The following is a 17,300-nucleotide window of genomic DNA, read 5'->3' as shown; positions in this document are numbered from 1 at the left end:
GAGAGCCTCGAAAAGAAGGCCGGGGGGAAGGAGGCGGAAGTGACGTCACTGTCCCTCGACGGCATTTCCGGTGGGAAGAAGCAGTGAGGGGAAACGGAGTGCGGAGCGAGCGAGTGAGTGTCCGAAGGACCTTTATTCCCACCACCTGCGTCCACACTGGGGAAATAACCCGGTTTGGTACCGCTTTAAGTGTTTTCTGGCTCAAAGGCTATGGAATTCTGGGAGTTGGAGTGAGGCTGAGCCCCACAACAAACTCCAACTCCCAGAATTCCATAGCCTTTGAGCCAGAAAACACTTAAAGCGATCACTGCAGCTCTGTTGTTGTTGTTGTTATACATAATCATTATCAAGGTTGGCTGGTTGGACATCTTTAAACAGAGGCTGGCCATCTGTCAGGGATGCTTTGATTGAGAGTTCCTGCATGGCAGAATGGGGTTGGACTGGATGGCCCTAATTGGGGTCCCTTCCAACTCTAGGATTCTATTATCATTATTGTAAAGCAACAGGAACAAAACAATTTGGAAGTCGTCATCACGTCATACATACAATTGCAATGTATTATAACAGTGGATTGCAAAACGCCATTGATACCACCTTCACTTTGCAGTGATCAAAGAAACCATGGCTGCAGATTGGCTTGGAAGCATTGTCTCCATCAACTGCGGAGAGAGCCTGGGAGTCTATCAGGGAAAGGTGTCTGCTGTGGACCAGGTCAGCCAGACCATCTCCTTAACGCGGCCTTTTCACAACGGGGTCAAGTGTTTGGTGCCGGAGGTCACCTTCAGGTAAATGCGCCTTCTGCCTACTTCCTTTAAACGTTGACGGTGAGACTTCTTGAGTGTTACAGACCAACACTGAATTGATAACACGTGTCTCAGGGAACTTGTGATTTTGATTTCCAGGTTTCTTCTGTTGGCAAATTAACATGTAAATACGGTACAGTATCTTTTTCTGCATTGCCCATTTTATTTTGAACTGAAGCATTGAACCAGGAGCTGGGGCAAGAGACCCGAGCCGTATCTTGAAGTATCTTGATACATAGGCTAATAAAAATCGGGCAGTAAAAGTAAATGTTAAGGCATATCAGTGCCTTCTGGTTTATAGTGTATGAGATCTTTGGTAAAAAGAAATTGGTTACAATTTTAAAAGCAAACTTCTCTGATTCTGACAAAAGCAAATGGTGGAGGTGGAAGGATAACCTGTAAGCTGCATGTTTCCAGCTTGTTTCTTGGCATCTACAGTCTTGGCCCAGCAGACTCTGGTCCAGACCACACTGCAGAAATAATCCAGTTTGAGACCGCTTTAATTGTTCTGGCTCAATGCTGGGGTATCCCAGGAACTGTAGCTTTGTGAGACATTGAGCCTTCAATTTCAGAGAGCACTGGTGTCACAATAAACTACAATTCCCAGGATTCTCTAACACTGAGCCAGGCCTGTTAAAGCAGTCTCAAACTGGATGATTTCTGCAGTGTGTTTTGGACCTCCTTTATTACTCTTGTTGCATTGCGGTTTAGAGAAGTGAAACAGCAGCAACAACCTTTCCTGCAGTTTCTTCCTTTCTCCAAACTATATGGCAAGAAAGAGGGAACACTGTGCTCCCGGAAAATGTCAGAGGAAGAGAACATGGAAGAAGGTAATAAGGGATTGCCTAATGAGTTAAATCATATTTGTCAGCCCTTGCCTGGAGTTGTATTCATCATCCTCATCATTATATCTAGGGCAGGTACTTTTGTTAATGCCTTGCAGCAAAAACAGAAAGCCTAGAGCCACCTTAAAGACTAAGAAGGGTTATTTGGCATAAGCTTTTTGTGGACCACAAGTCTCTTCCTTGGATGTGTTAATATTTATTTAATCCGTTTCTTGCATGCTTTTTTCTAGAAAGACAGATAAAATACACAGAAGTTAAAAAGAGTTAACTATATTATGTAATATAAAGCCATACACATGTTATAGGCATGTAGGCTCAATATTTAAATAAAATGTGAATAGTAAAAATGCATTCTGTGTATCTCCTTCATTAACACGGGAAGCATTAGTTCTTTAGTCCTGCTATTTCATATGCAGAAGGCAAGAAGTTGTCTTCTGTTGTGCTACCTCTCCAGCTGATATAACAAAAAAGCTGAATTACATCTTCACTGCTGGAGCAAGTTTTATGAGATCCATGAGATGAAATAGTTATACATGACTCGAATGTGTTACCAATCTCTTTATTTCTGGATACAGTAAATTGACAACTGGAAGTTGATTGTTTGCCTTGCATAAAAGTGAAATAGTGTGCAGAGCAAACAAAGCAGATAGTCAGCTGAGGACTGCCACATTTTATAGAGTGATCTTTATGCTACGCTGTTAGCTTATGAGAAAACAGACACAAAAGATAGTTTTCTGGTTCAAAACACCTTTTTGTTTAGGAATTTCTTTTCCATCGAAAGAGCAGATCTTAGGGCAGAGATCTACTAGTAAAATATATGGTAGTATATGGCATCAGTTAGGGGTATTTGAGTGTATGTTTTAATATGTTAAGAATATCCTGTACTGCCTAGCCACATTTTGTGTCAAAGCATGCAATAATTTCCGTTTCAATGCTGCACATTGTCTGGTAATTCTGTAGTCCTCCAGATGTCCAATTCTGTGATTCTCTGTTGTTAGACTGCAACTGAGCCACTGTTGAGGAATGCTGGGAGTTGTAGTTAATAATCTATGGAGCCACACTGTATCTACTCCTGAGTTATAATATGACTCTGAGTAGCTATTGCTTACAAAAAGGTCCTAAAGGCCCGATCTAGATGGGCCTTTGCAGCGCCCCCATCACGTGCTAGGGGTTGGCTGAGGGCGCACCACACATACATGCCTCACCCCAGCATGTGACGAGGGCGCCAAAATGGCGATGCCCTATAGACATGGGCACCGCCATTTTGACGCGACAGAGGCTTAGCGTCTGCACGCCGCGCCCCCATAAGGACGTCACGATTGTGCCATTGGTGCACTTTGACGTCCTTATGGTGCCGCAGAAAGAACCCGCTTTTTGCTGGTTCTTTTTGCTGCGCGAGGGGGCCTTGAGGTTTGTCCGCCGCAGCTCCTTCGTGCAGCAAAACAAGGCGCAGGCAGACCACCCTTTTTGGGTGGTCTGTATCCTGCCAAACTTTATTATTAGTCCTAACTAGAGCAGAGCAATTGAATCCTTTGCATTTGCCTACATGTTGACCTACCAATCAGCTGTTGAGTCATTGCCATCTACTGGGACTGACCAACAAGATGTCAGCCAGGAATGTGTGACTGTGGCAGGACAACAATATCTGGAGGGGTAGAGCTGCACACCCCTGAACTACTTTTCCACCTACAAGCTTAACTGGTGAAAAAAGGAAGGATGAAAGCTGACAGTGGCCAAGTTAATTTTCCATGCTGAAGGCTTGTCCTGAGTAGCAGCATGGAATATGCACTACCCTTACGGTGTATCACCCTGAATAATAGCACCTGCCTAAGTTAATATACTGGTTTGAAAACTTATTTCTGTGATTCTGAATACAGATTGATGCTGGAGAGGGACTGAGGACCTATTTTGTTGCTGGATTATACATGCCTGCTTTAACATTGAGTTACTGCTAAGAAATGGAGCTTGTGTTTTCTTGGCAGGTGAAAATGTATAGATGTGGGACCTCGATGTCCACAGAAATATACCACTAAATATCAGTTGGGTTTCTGAGCATTCTGGACGCGCTTGGTTGGTCCTTATGGGAAACAGGTTGTAGTAAAGAAAGCATTGAACTGGTGGCTTGGTGATCTGTTTGTGTCTAATGGTGTATTGCAATGAATGTAAATCTATATTTGTGACTTCGGGGTTCTGTGTTTTTGTGGTGGTCACCTGTCATGTAACTGAAGTATTGCTGGTTACTACATTCTAACAATAGAGTTTTCTCTCTGGCTAATTGCAGAGTTTACGTTCCTGTAGAGGTATGCATTAACACAAATTACACATCTTGTTTGGCTCTCTCCCTTTGTTTAGGGCAGGTGATATTACTGAACTGAAGATCTTGGAGATTCCAGGCCCTGGGGATAATGGACAATGTGGAGACTTTCAGCACAATGACCTTGGTATTTCAAGTATCGGATGCCAAGGGGGTACTAGCCAGAATGGCACAGGGAAATTGCTGAAAAAGCCTAGCAGTGCCCCACAGAACATCCCCAGGAGAACAGACATGAAAAGCCAGGATGTTGCCATTTCCCCCCAGCAGCACCAATGTTCCAAGAGCTACATGGATCGGCATATGGAATCCTTGAGTCAGTCCAAAGGCTTCCGTCGGAGGCATAACTCATGTGAGTATCTTGGCAGCATTCCTCTTTGGTTTTGTTGTAATGACTGCACCACACTAACATAGCTCTGGTTACGCCAATAACTCTTTCTAAGAGGTCTCAAGTTGGGCCAGTGGACATAAGAGGATGTGAATGTGTGGCTTCAGAGCTACCTACAGATAATCAAACATGATCTGGTTTCCTTGCGGTCTATTTCAAACAGTGCACATTTGTTCAGGGAGGATTGGTAGCCTTCTGTTCAGAGTAGTGTGGTGACACATTTGGGAGTTGCTCTTGCCCTCTTTCTGCAATGGCATGATGGATGTAATATACTGGATTTAATATACTAGAACAGAGAAGCAAAGGAATTGTTCCTGTCAACCTAACCTCTTTGGTTTCATGACATATTTCACAGAAGCACACAACTAGCCATGCACTTGGGCGTGCTAGTAAGGGAGCACTACCCCCATCTTGCTCATGCCTTTCAGTCCTTTTTCCCCTTTTCAGTCTTCTGTTGGACCGTGCCTGATATGTGACAGACATTCCCTTTGCTGGAATAGTATACTTGTTTTGGCTGCCTGCTGATTTGCTGCCTATGAAGCTAAGCCTGTGTCCTTTGCAGATGTCTTAGGAGTCATCCAAGAAAGTTTGAGGCGGCTTTTATGATGTCATTTGCTTGACCATAAAGGCTCCTTGCTCCTTACCAAAGGTTAAGGGTCCATTTTCAAAGCATTTTTGCTTACAGGAATACTCATTGTGCTGTGGCTTGAGTGAGATATGCCAGGTACTGGCCTTAATGTTTCAGGCTCTACTCCAAGATCCTGTTATAGTGGCATAGGGCCCAAACAGACAGGCCAAAATAAAACTGCTTCAGGCCACTTTGGAAGTGTGCTGTTTAAATTAAGCATGCATCCTAAGAGGCTGGAAGCCGCATTAAAGCCATTCTCCAGTCCTAAGGACTGGAGCGCAACTTTGGCACAGCTTCGGGCCTCTTAAGATGCATGCTTCATTTAAACAACATACCTCCAAAGTGGCCCGAAGCAGCTTTATTTGGCCTGTCTGTTCAGGCCCTTATATAGTATATAACCATACTATAGCTGTGTGAATGTGCTTAGTAACAATCTTTTTCTTTTTATAGTGCTTCACTTGGAAATTGCTCTTTCTTTTATTTGAATCTCATAGCTAGTAAACATTATGAATGTTTCTTAATTAGCATTATAGTTATCATACACTGGTATATGTGTTAATTTTTTTGTGTGTACGAGATGATACTGAATCTCATAATAATTCCTTTGTTTAATTATGAAGCTTGTGTGCTATTCTTTCCTAAGTTGTTGCTCCTCAAGCTTTTTAGCTAATAGTATAAAAAACTGACTTTGCAGTGGTGAAAGTCTAAATAGATGCGTGTTCTTTAAAAGTCTCTTATTTTACTGACAAAAAGGCCACTAAACAAATTTGATAGATGGTTGTTTGTTTGATTTGAGTTTTTAAGTCTTATCTCACCTTTCTGTCTGAATGGGGTTATAAATTTTGATTAGGTAGATTTTGTAGGAAGTTGTGAAACTACTCTACTAACATAACCCTTTGTAGAAGGAAGATCGAATAATGATTTTGGCAAAAACTCTTTGGGACAACGAGATGTGATGTGTTGTGGATGGTGCAGAAATTTTGGTCCTCCCATGTGATTAATCTTCAAAATATACTCATTCCTGTGCACATGTTGCATTTATAATGTGTCTGAAATTGAGCTTATTAATTGCTTGTCTTCATTGGGCAAGGTTATTGAAGAAGTGTGTGCAAGGAAAAGAGAGATGGAGTCAACAAGGGACTTGCTGATAGATGTCTTTCCTGCTGAAGCCCTATTTGAGCATTCATAAAATGGCTAAACTGAATGCGTGAGGAGGGCCCTGTAGAAAGTGATAGGCTGAAGAAAAGAGCCTCCAGTATGCATCGAAACCTTCATGTATGATCTGGAACACAGATTCCCCATCAGTAGAGAATCTTTACATACATAGAGGACTCTGCTCTTCAATCTATCATTCTCTAAGCATGTAAGCAAAAATGGAGGGAAGCTCCCTCTCTTCATGTACTCAGTTCAAACACTTTGTGAATTCTTGGATAGAGTTGTGCCTGTATTGTGAGAATGTCCTGCTCCAGGCTAGGGTCCCGTACCATAAGGTGGGTGGATTGTATGATGCTGGCTTTGGAAAAAGGAGACTGGATAAGATGGCAAGATTTGGCTGAATCTTGTTATTAGAGGTAGTAGCTGGCCTTGAATGCACCACCATTGACCTTTAGAAGCCCTGTGGCGTGCGTGCGTGCAACAGATGGGGTTAAATTGCCTCTACATAATGCTGGTGTGAAAGGAATTGATAAACAAAACTAGTTCCGTAAGTTTGCACAACAATGGGTTACGTGCAGGGGTGGCATTCAGCTCTTTCCCGCTAAGGTTGGCAGTGCAGCCTTGAAAAGAGAGTTTGCAGGAAGGACGCCAGCTTGCCAGAGCCTCCCATGTGCTTGGTTTGTTGCTCGTAACTAATGACTGACTCTGTCTGGGAGCCCTTGTTTACCTTTTATAAGGCAGGGTCTCCTTGTCTGCTGGCAGACGGCCAAGCGGACTCTCAGCTATGCGGCATCCGACACTAAGAACATAAGAAGAGCCCCGCTAGATGAGACCGAAGACCTGCCTAGTCCAGCACTAACAAACTGGATGCCTCTGGGAAGCTTGCCAGTGAGGCATGGGTGCAGCTGCATTGTGCATCTTAATAATTCCCAGCAACTGATATACTGAAAGACACTGTCTGGTTGCTGGAGATGATATTTAGCCATTCTGACTAGTAGACATTGATGGCCTTGGCCTCTGTGATTTTCTGTAAACCCCCCCCCCCTTTAAAAACTATCCAAGTTGGTAGCTATCCCTGCATCTTGTGACAACGAATTCTACAGCTTAGCTATGCCATCTGTGAATATATACTTGGGTGCTGAGTTCTGTTCTTGGGAGAAAAGGAGAAAAAACTTACCTCCCCAGCTTGGATAGTTTTACACACCAGGACAAGCTATTCTAGAGATACAGTGGTCCCTCCACATTCACTGGGGATAGGGGCACAGGACTCCTGTGTAAGTGGGAAAACTGCAAATAAAAAACACTATTTTTTTTTAACCTGTGAGAACACCTCTCTAGGAATCTCTAGGTCCTCTAGTACAACTGTGTAGTCAATATCTACCAGACACTAACCGTAGAATTGTGCTGGAGGAGCTACAAATGCCTAGTGGAGTGTTCTCTCTTGGATTCTCTAGGTCTTTCAGTGTGGCTTTTGGTTAAAGGCCATAGAATTGGGTTGGAGGACCTAGATATTCTTAGAACATATTAATAAAATCCGTGAATAATCATATCCGCAAAAGTCAAAGCCACAAATGTGGGGGGGGGGGGGCGACTGTAAACTGTTGCCTGGATTGGGTGCCAGTGGACCATTGGCAGATGGGCTAGCTATTATCTGGCTTGACTACTGCTTTGATGGACTGGACCAAAGTGTTTCTATGAAAGATACCATCTAAAGAATCTCAGCATGGGACAGGCTTGCTTCTAAAGCAGGCATGTTTAATTAATATAGCTTTATCCATTCTTGATGGCAAGCCTGTTGCAGGGTACACAAGTTACTCTTGGCTTAAAACAAGAGTGGGGAAACTTAACTCAAGGGCTATGTTCCCTCCCCTGATCCAGTATAACATAGTTTTGGGCTGGACATCTCATAGAAATGAAGTCCTAAGTGCAGGATTCAGAAAATGAATGGCATCTCTTTAACTCCCCGGTGGTTATAACAGAGTCAGTACAGTTATTTAGCCAGTGCTGCTTTCTTGCTGTGCCTCTACTGGCTTCCTGGCCTCTCTCTTAGGAACCTTCTTCCATTTGCTTTCTTCTCTGCTTTAACAAACATCCATGTATCAGCACAGAAGTGTCTCCAACCACTGCAACCCAAATCTGTCAATAGCACAAATAATTCCTGAGCACAAGCACTCGGAAGAGACACAGCTTGACATGTTCTGGTGACCGAGTTATGCAAGTGATGTCATTCTTATTGCAGCAGTTTTTATAGCAGAGCCAACTGTGGCTGTCAGCAAGATTTCAGATCTGGCAACTGCTGGGGTGGATTAAATGACTGACCCCTACAATCCCAGTGTGTTTAGCTTTGGTGGGGCAGAAGCTTGGCTCCTGTTCAGGATGTCTATTGAGAGCCCATGGAGACCATTCTGAGTATTGTTTTTCCTGCTTCGGTGACATTTTTTTGTTTCATCAGCATTTGGACTCCAGGCAGGTTGGCTACGTGTAACCCTTTGAAATTAGTCACCATGGATGCTTTTGTGTCCTTGTTTTTCTGTGGGCATATGTGTGGAATTGCTGTACTAGTAGAACACAACTTGTTTGCAGATGACTCTGAAAATCTCTAAAATACACAGTTCAGTGGCAGTAAAAGAGTCTGCTGAGTTGACTACTGGCATACGCATATCATCCTCTTGACATCAAGCTCATTTGATGGCTAGTTCTGCTTTTGAGGGCAAACATCTATTAGTAGATCCCATGCTTGCTGACAAAGGCGGGTTACAAACAGCCAAGAAGCGGCGCTGTCCCGCCTCCACCGCTTGCAGCATCCGGGAGCCGCAGCAGCCAAACCACGGGGCTCCCAGACGCTACGAGGAAGGAGCGCGATTTTGCGGCATCACTTCCACCATGACACGTCTGGACGCTATGCGTCCAAGACGTCAAAATGGCGGCAGCCATGTGGAATGGCCGCCGCCATTTTGTGCGCGCAGAGCACGTACTAGGGTTAGGGGGGTGCGCGCTCTGTGCGTACTTTATGGTGGTCTATAACCCGCCATTGTTTCCAAGATTATTCCCTGGCAAATATATTTAATGATACCTAGTCAGTAGAGTTGGGAAGAGTCTCTGCTTGAGATCTTGAAGAGCTACCACAAAGGTTCAGTGGCTAGCTCCTCTGTTTGTTGAAGGTACTATGCATAAGCTATGACTGCTCCAGCACAGAGCTTCCCTAATATGGTGTCCTCAAGATATGTTGGACTACAGCTCCTCTCATCATGCCAGCTGCAGACAAAGGCATTGCAGTCCAATGTATCTGGAGTGCACTGGGTTTGGGAAGACTTTAAGGTGTTTTCTAACATGTAGCACCTGAATTCCTCCAGATTATGTGATCAGTTTGGTATATTTTAAAATTAGGGTAGATTTACTTACATTCTAAAAGAAAAACAGTTCCTTAGTGATGATCTGAATGTAGGTATTCTTTTCCCTCTCATCATATTTCTGTACAACTGGTATAAATAGGAACGATAAGAAAAAAGATGAAGGCAGGTCTGCAGGCATTTGAGACACTGTAATAGTTCATACACCAGGGACAGTGTATTAAATTCTGTCTCTTTCAGCCTTTTGCTTTGAGTTCTTCCTACTCCTGTGTCAGCCAACCATTCACCTGCTGTGTCCTTCATTTCAGGGTCCTCCAGTAGCCGTCATCCAAACCAGGTGACTCCAAAGAAGAGTGGTGTGAAGAATGGGCAGATGAAGAACAAAGACGACGAATGCTTTGGGGATGACATTGAAGAAATTCCAGATACAGATTTTGATTTTGAAGGGAATCTGGCCCTCTTTGACAAAGCTGCTGTGTTTGAGGAGATTGAAACCTACGAGAGGAAAAGTGGAACGCGCTCAAGAGGCACTCCGAATGAGAGATCTGTCCGCTATCGCCATGATGAGAATATTTTGGAATCTGAGCCCATTGTATACCGAAGAATCACTGTGCCTCAGGCAAGCAAAGAATTCTGCACTGGTATGATGACTTTTTAAAAATTAAATGGAGCAGCTTCTTTGGGGAATGCTTTGTGGGAGGTGCTTTGAAAGCAAAGGCCTTTAAGGCACACTAAATACCAATGCTCTGAGTTGGAAATGACTTGAGGGCACACAACAACAAATACAACAATGACTCTTCTGGTTTTTCTGTGTGCGATGCTGATTGCAGTGTCACCATTTTCTTTGGTGGATTGGATCAAAAACAGTATCACAGGTATCTAGGTAAGCATACCGTGATGCAGGTACTTATGAACGTGTGGCATTCATATAGCACATTCTTAGTGTTCAAAAGTTCTCTGCCAATATTTTTATAATCCTTACAGTGGTTGAGGAAGATAGGTCCTCTGATTTGGTTCATGCTGCAGAACGTCCTATAACACAGTAAAGTGTGTAAAAGGGTATGCTGTGATGTTAATGGCTGAGCCAAACTTTGAATTATTGACCTGGTTCCCAGCTCATGCTTTTAGCCAACCCATTGACCCAGCTCTCTTAATTCTGTAGAACATCAGCCCTTGTAAACAATTGCTGCCCTTGTTACTTCTTTGCCAGAGTTGTTGAGCAAAGTGTATCTAGTCATAGCTGAGTTGGTTTCAGCCCTTTCTGTGTTCAATATCCCATGTTTGCAAGTGGAAAGTGATGGGCTTCATCTCTGGCGCACCACTAATTAGAAAGGGACCCAGTAGCAGATGATGTAGAAGGCCTAAACAGGATGCATTTGAAGGGTGCTGGTATTCAAGGTGATACTGAGATGTTGTTATTATGTGCCTTCAAGTCATTTCTGATTTATGGTGCCCCTAAGGCACACCTATCAAAGGGTTTCCATAACAAGATTTGTTCAGAGGAGGTTTGCCATTGGCTTTCCCTGTAGCTGAGAGCATGTGACTTGCCCAAGGTCCCCCAGTGGATTTCATTCCAAAATTGAAATCAAACCTTGGTTTGCAGAGCCGTAGTTCAGCACTTAAACCACTACACAATGCTGGCTTACCTAGCTGGACACAAAGTTTAACTTGCTATATGACAGTTTCTGGTGTGTGCAAGTAGCAGGCAAGATGCTTTGAGGTGTGGGCCACTACTGGCTTGCTCATCCTTTGTCCTCTGTACCTGATACCATGTGTTGAGAGTATTATGGTCTCTTGCTATAACCTGATGTGAGTTACTTTAGTTGTTGTTGTTTTTTGGGGTCAGGCCGCATTCTGTTTGCAGACGATACAAAAGAAAGTGGCTAATTGGGCATTTCTGCACACCTCAAGTGAATTCCAGCAGCATTAACTATCCCCTTCCAGTGGAGGGGCATTTCCTTTGGGAGGGACAAGGCAGGAACATGTTGAGTTGGGGTACATAGCTTGAAGGTATTCTGACTGTGATTGTCCCATCCTGAGTCTCCCCTCCTCAAACTGTCCCTGCCTCTCTCTGCCTTTGCATTGGCAATTGTGAAATCATACCTAGACCTAAGCGGATCTGTTTCTCTTATCATAATCATGGAATAATACAATTCACCTTCCAACCCAAGCACAATTTAACTCTGGCTGGCGTCCAGCCCTCGTTTGTGGCACTGTTGTTATTTTTCAGGTTTACACGCTACCTCTTTGATTGCCTTCCACTCTGAGTTTATTTAGCACGGTCTGGTTTTGATAAGCCGGTCTGACTGGTTGGCCCTTGCGTGAGTGAGAAGAAGGGAAGTCCTCTTGGTGCTTGCACGCTCCTGTCAAAGAGCAATTAGGGCAAAGTGTAATAAAGCTCTTGCCTTCTTGGACTTGCGTGCAGCGGTGCAGTGTAATCTCACACCTTATCTTTCGCTACACTTCAAACAGTATCCCCTTGAATGGAGGATTGGTTAGGGGCGAGAGTTCCCAGAGGCATGAATAGCGAGCAAAGTGAGCCTGTGGCAACATGGATGTCGCACCTCTTCTTTTTCAAAATCAACCCGTGCCCCATTAGCAAAGGTGAAATGCTCTTTTTAGTGTGCATGATCCCGTTATGACACTCTTCTGCACAGACAGCCATGTCCTCTATGCATGATCCCCATATGTTTCAGTTGTATTTTGTTGTTTTCAGGAGAACCCCCCCCCCCCCCAAATCTCATGGGACTTTCCAAAAACCAATAAATCATAAGCCTCTGCATAGAATAGAAGAGGGCTTCCAAGGAGCAAGTTAAGAGCCAAGGTTGCTTGGAAAGATCTGATAGGAGAAAGGAGGGCTGCCGTGCAAATTCAAAAGAGGTCAGGAAAGCTTCTTTAGGAGCCTGTCAGGATGAGACTGCAACTGATCTTAGTTGGCTGGGAATTCATCTTAGCTCCTTCTTCTGCCTTCTGCCCTCTCTCCCTTTTGGATTTGGTTTGCCTTGTATTCTATTCTGCATTTATCCCCCAGCACAGGATTCAAAGCAGCACACCTTTGGGACAAGTGATGTTTTGTGTAAGGTAACAATTAGGAGTGAGGAAAATGTGGTCTGCAGGTGGCCACCAGACAGTTTTTCACACATCCCAAACTCTTGAAGATTTCTTTCTAATTAAAAAGGAGGACAGTAGGAGAAAGGTACACAAACTGTTCCTACACACACATCCCCACACCAACCCCCCAACTCTCTTCTCCCATCATATTCAAAATGTTGAAAATTGGCTCACAAAACCTAGAGTACAAACCCAGAGGTATTCCAGTTTGCATATTTTACAGCTGTTTTTCACTTGAAAACACACTTCTGTGATCCATTGAAGGTGCGTAAATTGGTTTGTGCCACAATCGTCCATGTCTGCCCTAAGTAGCTAGGAAAATTAGAAACTGGAAAAACACTGGAAACTGCCATATATCAAGTCACACTTTTTGTCCAACTTGCTCTAGTACCTTGAATACCAGCATCCTTTAAATGTATCTAGTTTAGGCCTTCTGCATCATCTGCTTCTGGGTCCCTTCCAAGCTAGTGATTCCAGACATAAAATCTGTCACTTTCCACAGGCAAACATAGAACATACCACCCTGAAAGGGCTGAAACTGTAGATGTAACTATGGAATCCTTTGAAGATTTCTTACTGGAAGGCTAGTTGCACATATGATTATGTTGCAGGTTCCTTGGGACTAAATGCAAAACATTCTCTTACAACCATTCCTCCTTCAAATTCAGTTTGGGGAGATTTCTCAGTAGAGTCTTTCATTTCTATGCTGACATTTGGTCTGCAAAATGGCTGATAATGGCCAAGCCCTCAGAAGGCTTTGAAAGGAGATTAGACAGCTTTGTGGAGGAGATGTCTGAAGGGCTATGAAGGAGGATTGTTCAGTGGGGCCATCATACTAAAAGGCAGTGAGGAAGGCATGTTGCTTGGGATGGCTCTATCCCTGCCTGTTTCTGGGCTTCCCAGAGGTATCTTTCTTGAAAACACTGGGGAGACTGACCTCTGAACTATGTGAAGTGATGCTCTGACCCGGCAGGACAGGGCAAGAGAACTCTTACTGCCAGTGCGCATCTACTTGTTGCAGCTTTGTGGGCCCCAGGAGCTCAGTGGCAACCCTTGCTAACATAACTGGAGGTTGCTCCCAAGATGGAATGGTACCCCAGAGCCTTGGAGTTGGCATAATCTTAACAGCAAGAGCCATTAGCGAGGGCACAGTCGCAAAATAGGAAAAGGAACTTTATTGGCTCTTCCTCTTCAAGGAACACTGATCCAAAACTGAGAACAGGATGTGCACTCCACCCCATTGCATGAATGTCCTTCAGGTGATTGTTTTGAAGGAAAGTGCTGCTACTGAACCTTGCGTGACTCCGAAGGGAAATAAAGCTAGGTGAGTCCTGTGGCCAGTGCCAGATCCTGCGTGACTTTGAACATTGAGGATATTTTTCCCCCTGCAGCTATCAGCGGTTCTGAAGAACAATGTAATATTTGCATGGGTGCTGCTTGCAATAAAACTGATTAAGGTGGGACAATTATCTTAATTAGCTGTTAACATGCAAGGTCAAGCTGTATAAACAGTTTGCCTTTCCCATGTCTGTAGTAAACTTGTCGCAGAGTCTGCTTTGAAGGGGAAAAAACATATGCTGACCTTTTCATTGCCCCACCATGGACTGGAACTCCTTGTAGCAGCTCTTTTCTTTCTCTAGAGTGACTTTCCATTTTCCTTGGTGTATCTATAAGCCTTGACCTGACCCCCCTGTGTTTCTCTGGTGACCTAACCATTCTTAACTCAGAAAAAAGCCCTACTGTATTTTCATTGCTGAAAATGAGGATAGATGTAAGTGTTGCATGCTCTGTGGACACTGCCAGGTAGAGCAGGCAGCACTGAAACAGATGGATCTGGCTTTAGATCTGGCTCTACATGCACACTGGTATATTCTCAGAGTGGGTGACACATTCCTGTCTGGATAGATACTGGAATCCTGGCATAGATCCCAGGGACATAAACAGGCCATGTGGTTCAGAGGTTATAAATGATTGAATGTTGGGTAGAATCACCTTCCCAGGTCTCTGGAGGTGCTTCCCAGTTGAAAGAAGTTGGTTTTCTGTGCATTAAGTTCCTAAAAGTGCAGGACCTATAAGATTAGGAAATACAACCTTATTGAAGGGCCATACTTCAGGACCAGAGGTCTATCTGTGTGGTGAAGGTCCTGGGTTAAATCTACTTAATTATTATCCTGAGTCCATCCCTCTTTAGTAGCATCTCAGAGACCAGATCAGGATTTCCTTTGGGAGCCTTTTTCTTGGCCAGAGAAGATGACCTTGTTCTGGATACACAGTTCATTTGACTGTTGTTGTTGTGTGCTTTCAAGTCATTTCTGACATATGGCAGCCCTAAAGCAAACCTATCACAGGGTTTTCTTGGCAGGTTTCTTCAGAGAACATTGCCATCCCCTAGGGCTGAGAGAGTGTGACTTGCCCAAGGTCACCTAGTGGGTTTCCATGGCCAAGCATGGATTCAAACCCTGGGCTCCAGAGTCTTAGTCCAGTGCTCAAGCCACCACATGGTATTTGTGTCTTGGCTTTGTGCATTTAAGGATGGATTACTGTGATATTCTAAGGCAATCAGTCATTAGTAGCTGTCATGGCTTTATATTTCTTTTGTTACAAAGGCAGAATATACATCTGGGGAACCCAAGTAGAGGGTTGGATTTGTAGTTATGTCCTACTGGCAAGTTTCCCAGATACTATATAACTGGTTGGCCATTGTGGGAACAGACTATTGGACTAGATAGGCCTGTGGTCTGTTCCTAGAGAGCTTCTTATGTTCTCATTTTCGTGGGAGTTTTCATTCTGCAAGTTTATCACCACTTCTCAAAACTGTTTCTTGGTGCAGTTCAAGGTGTGCATGTTCTCCCCAAAACTTAGTACGGTATTAGGGTCCTAGTCACATAAATTTTATTTTGGGGCGTAGAATATCAGTCCTGAAACTGTAGAAAATTGATCCCTGGGGGTTTGCTGAGCTTTCTGTGAATTATTGACCAGTTTGTTTAAGATCCCAACAGGCCTCTGTGACCTGAGTTTGAAAGGACCAAGTTCTTAGGAAGAAACGTCACCTCTGTTTGAGTGCTGACTTAAACTCTGCGTCTGAAGGGGAGCTATACTCTTTTTACCAAGGGTATTCTCATAATTCCTCCTCCTTTCTATTCTGCATTTCAGACTCTGGGCTGGTTGTTCCAAGTATCTCTTATGAGCTCCACAAGAAACTTCTTTCAGTGGCTGAGAAACATGGGCTAACTCTGGAACGGAGATTGGAAATGACGGGAGTCTGTGCCAGCCAGATGGCCCTGAGTCTGCTTGGAGGACCCAACAGGTAAAGAGGGTCTCCTCTGGGGAGTCACAAGCCCTTTCTGCTCTTGTTAGCCACTCTTGCTTGCACTCATGCTGGTGCTTTATGCTATTCAGCTGTTGACCTTTGTGGCCTCCAGCCAGACACAAAAGTAGCATCCTAGGATGTCATTTGAAGCATTGTGCTTGTTCTTGAGCCACCCAGAGCTTTTTTTCAGGCCTTATTGACATGATGTGCCTCACTAGCTCCTGCAGCATGCCAGAACCCAAGATTTTGAGGATCAGAGGGATCTGGAATGTGAACCAGGATTACCATGCAGCCCTATTGTTTTGTGCTGAACGGTTGGCCTGAAATGAGCCGAAGAGCAATGCCAAAAATCAACCAAGGCAGCCAACACACTTCCTTTGTCTGAGAGTCCCTTCCTGTCCTTCTCTTAATTTTCAACACAGTCAGCCTCATTCCTCCAAGAATCCCCCCCCCCCCCGGTACTTCTGGAATAGTCTGATACAATGATAGGACCAGAGAAGAGGAAACTTCTTCATGGAGGTCTTTTGAGAAGCAATTGGCACTAAGATGTGAGATTTTAAATATTATAGTCTGGCATGTATCCTCTTGGTGTATTGTGCCAGCCCTGGCAGCAGCAGCAGCAGCAGAAAAGAAGGATGTGGGTGGTGCTACAGCTGTGAAGGAAGACAGGTATGGGGAAAATACAATTTAGAGCTAGCATAGTTTCACTGGCTTCTCTTGCCAGTGCTAGACACCCTTGGAAAAAGTGCAAATGATGCATTGTCTGTCACCAGGATTTCAGCCTAAGCCTGCTAGGTTTGACAACAAAGCATTATTCTGAACCTTTTTAGTTTTGTGGTTAGCATTGTTTTTTCTTTTGTTTGTTTGCTTAACTGCCTACTTTTGTTACATCCCTAGCATGCTAAAGACACTTAGCTGGAACTTGGCAGCGCTTCTTTCTGAGGCAGGATTCATAGGCTAGTGCTAGAAAGTCACGGAGTGGTTGGAAGTTAGTGATTTGGTCCCAGAGAAAAGTGTACAGAAGCAGGTGGGGAGAAGGGAACATTCTCTCTCCCCTTCCCTTGGCTGTCCCATTCTCCAGAATGGGTCAGAGGCACCTTCCATGAGCATCTTTCATCTGGGGACATTGTTTCTCCCCCACACTCATTTCTGTGCTGCATTTTACTATGTTTAGCAGAGTCCAGCGGTGATGGTGGGAGCAGGGATGGACAGGAAAGTCATGTGCCTTTTCTCTGGATCTGTGTTGTTGCAATTGTTAAATTCAACTCTTGTGTGCTTTGACTCCTGAGTGTCTCATGCAAGTCTTGAGTATTTGGAAAGTGTCTCTTCCACACAAGGAGACAAAACTATTATTATTATTATTATTATTATTATTATTATTATTATTATTATTATTATT

The 17,300-nt window shown here is 44.0% G+C and overlaps 1 protein-coding gene across 1 annotated transcript in view; it reads left to right on the top strand.

Annotated features, from left to right (window-relative positions):
• Positions 1 to 17,300, top strand: part of EDC3 (enhancer of mRNA decapping 3) — a 23,071-nt gene continuing 5,771 nt past the window's right edge. The window contains exons 1-5 of the mRNA XM_042471930.1: positions 1 to 113; positions 608 to 785; positions 4,001 to 4,311; positions 9,789 to 10,121; positions 15,745 to 15,898. Coding sequence (XP_042327864.1) covers position 113; positions 608 to 785; positions 4,001 to 4,311; positions 9,789 to 10,121; positions 15,745 to 15,898 — 977 coding nt within the window. The 5' untranslated portion in view covers positions 1 to 112. The remainder of the gene's footprint in view (positions 114 to 607; positions 786 to 4,000; positions 4,312 to 9,788; positions 10,122 to 15,744; positions 15,899 to 17,300) is intronic.

This window comes from Sceloporus undulatus, chromosome 6 (genome assembly GCF_019175285.1).
Source record: "Sceloporus undulatus isolate JIND9_A2432 ecotype Alabama chromosome 6, SceUnd_v1.1, whole genome shotgun sequence".
NCBI lineage: Eukaryota > Metazoa > Chordata > Lepidosauria > Squamata > Phrynosomatidae > Sceloporus > Sceloporus undulatus.
The sequence above is the reverse complement of the archived record's forward strand: the minus strand, read 5'-3'. Positions and strand labels throughout refer to the sequence as shown.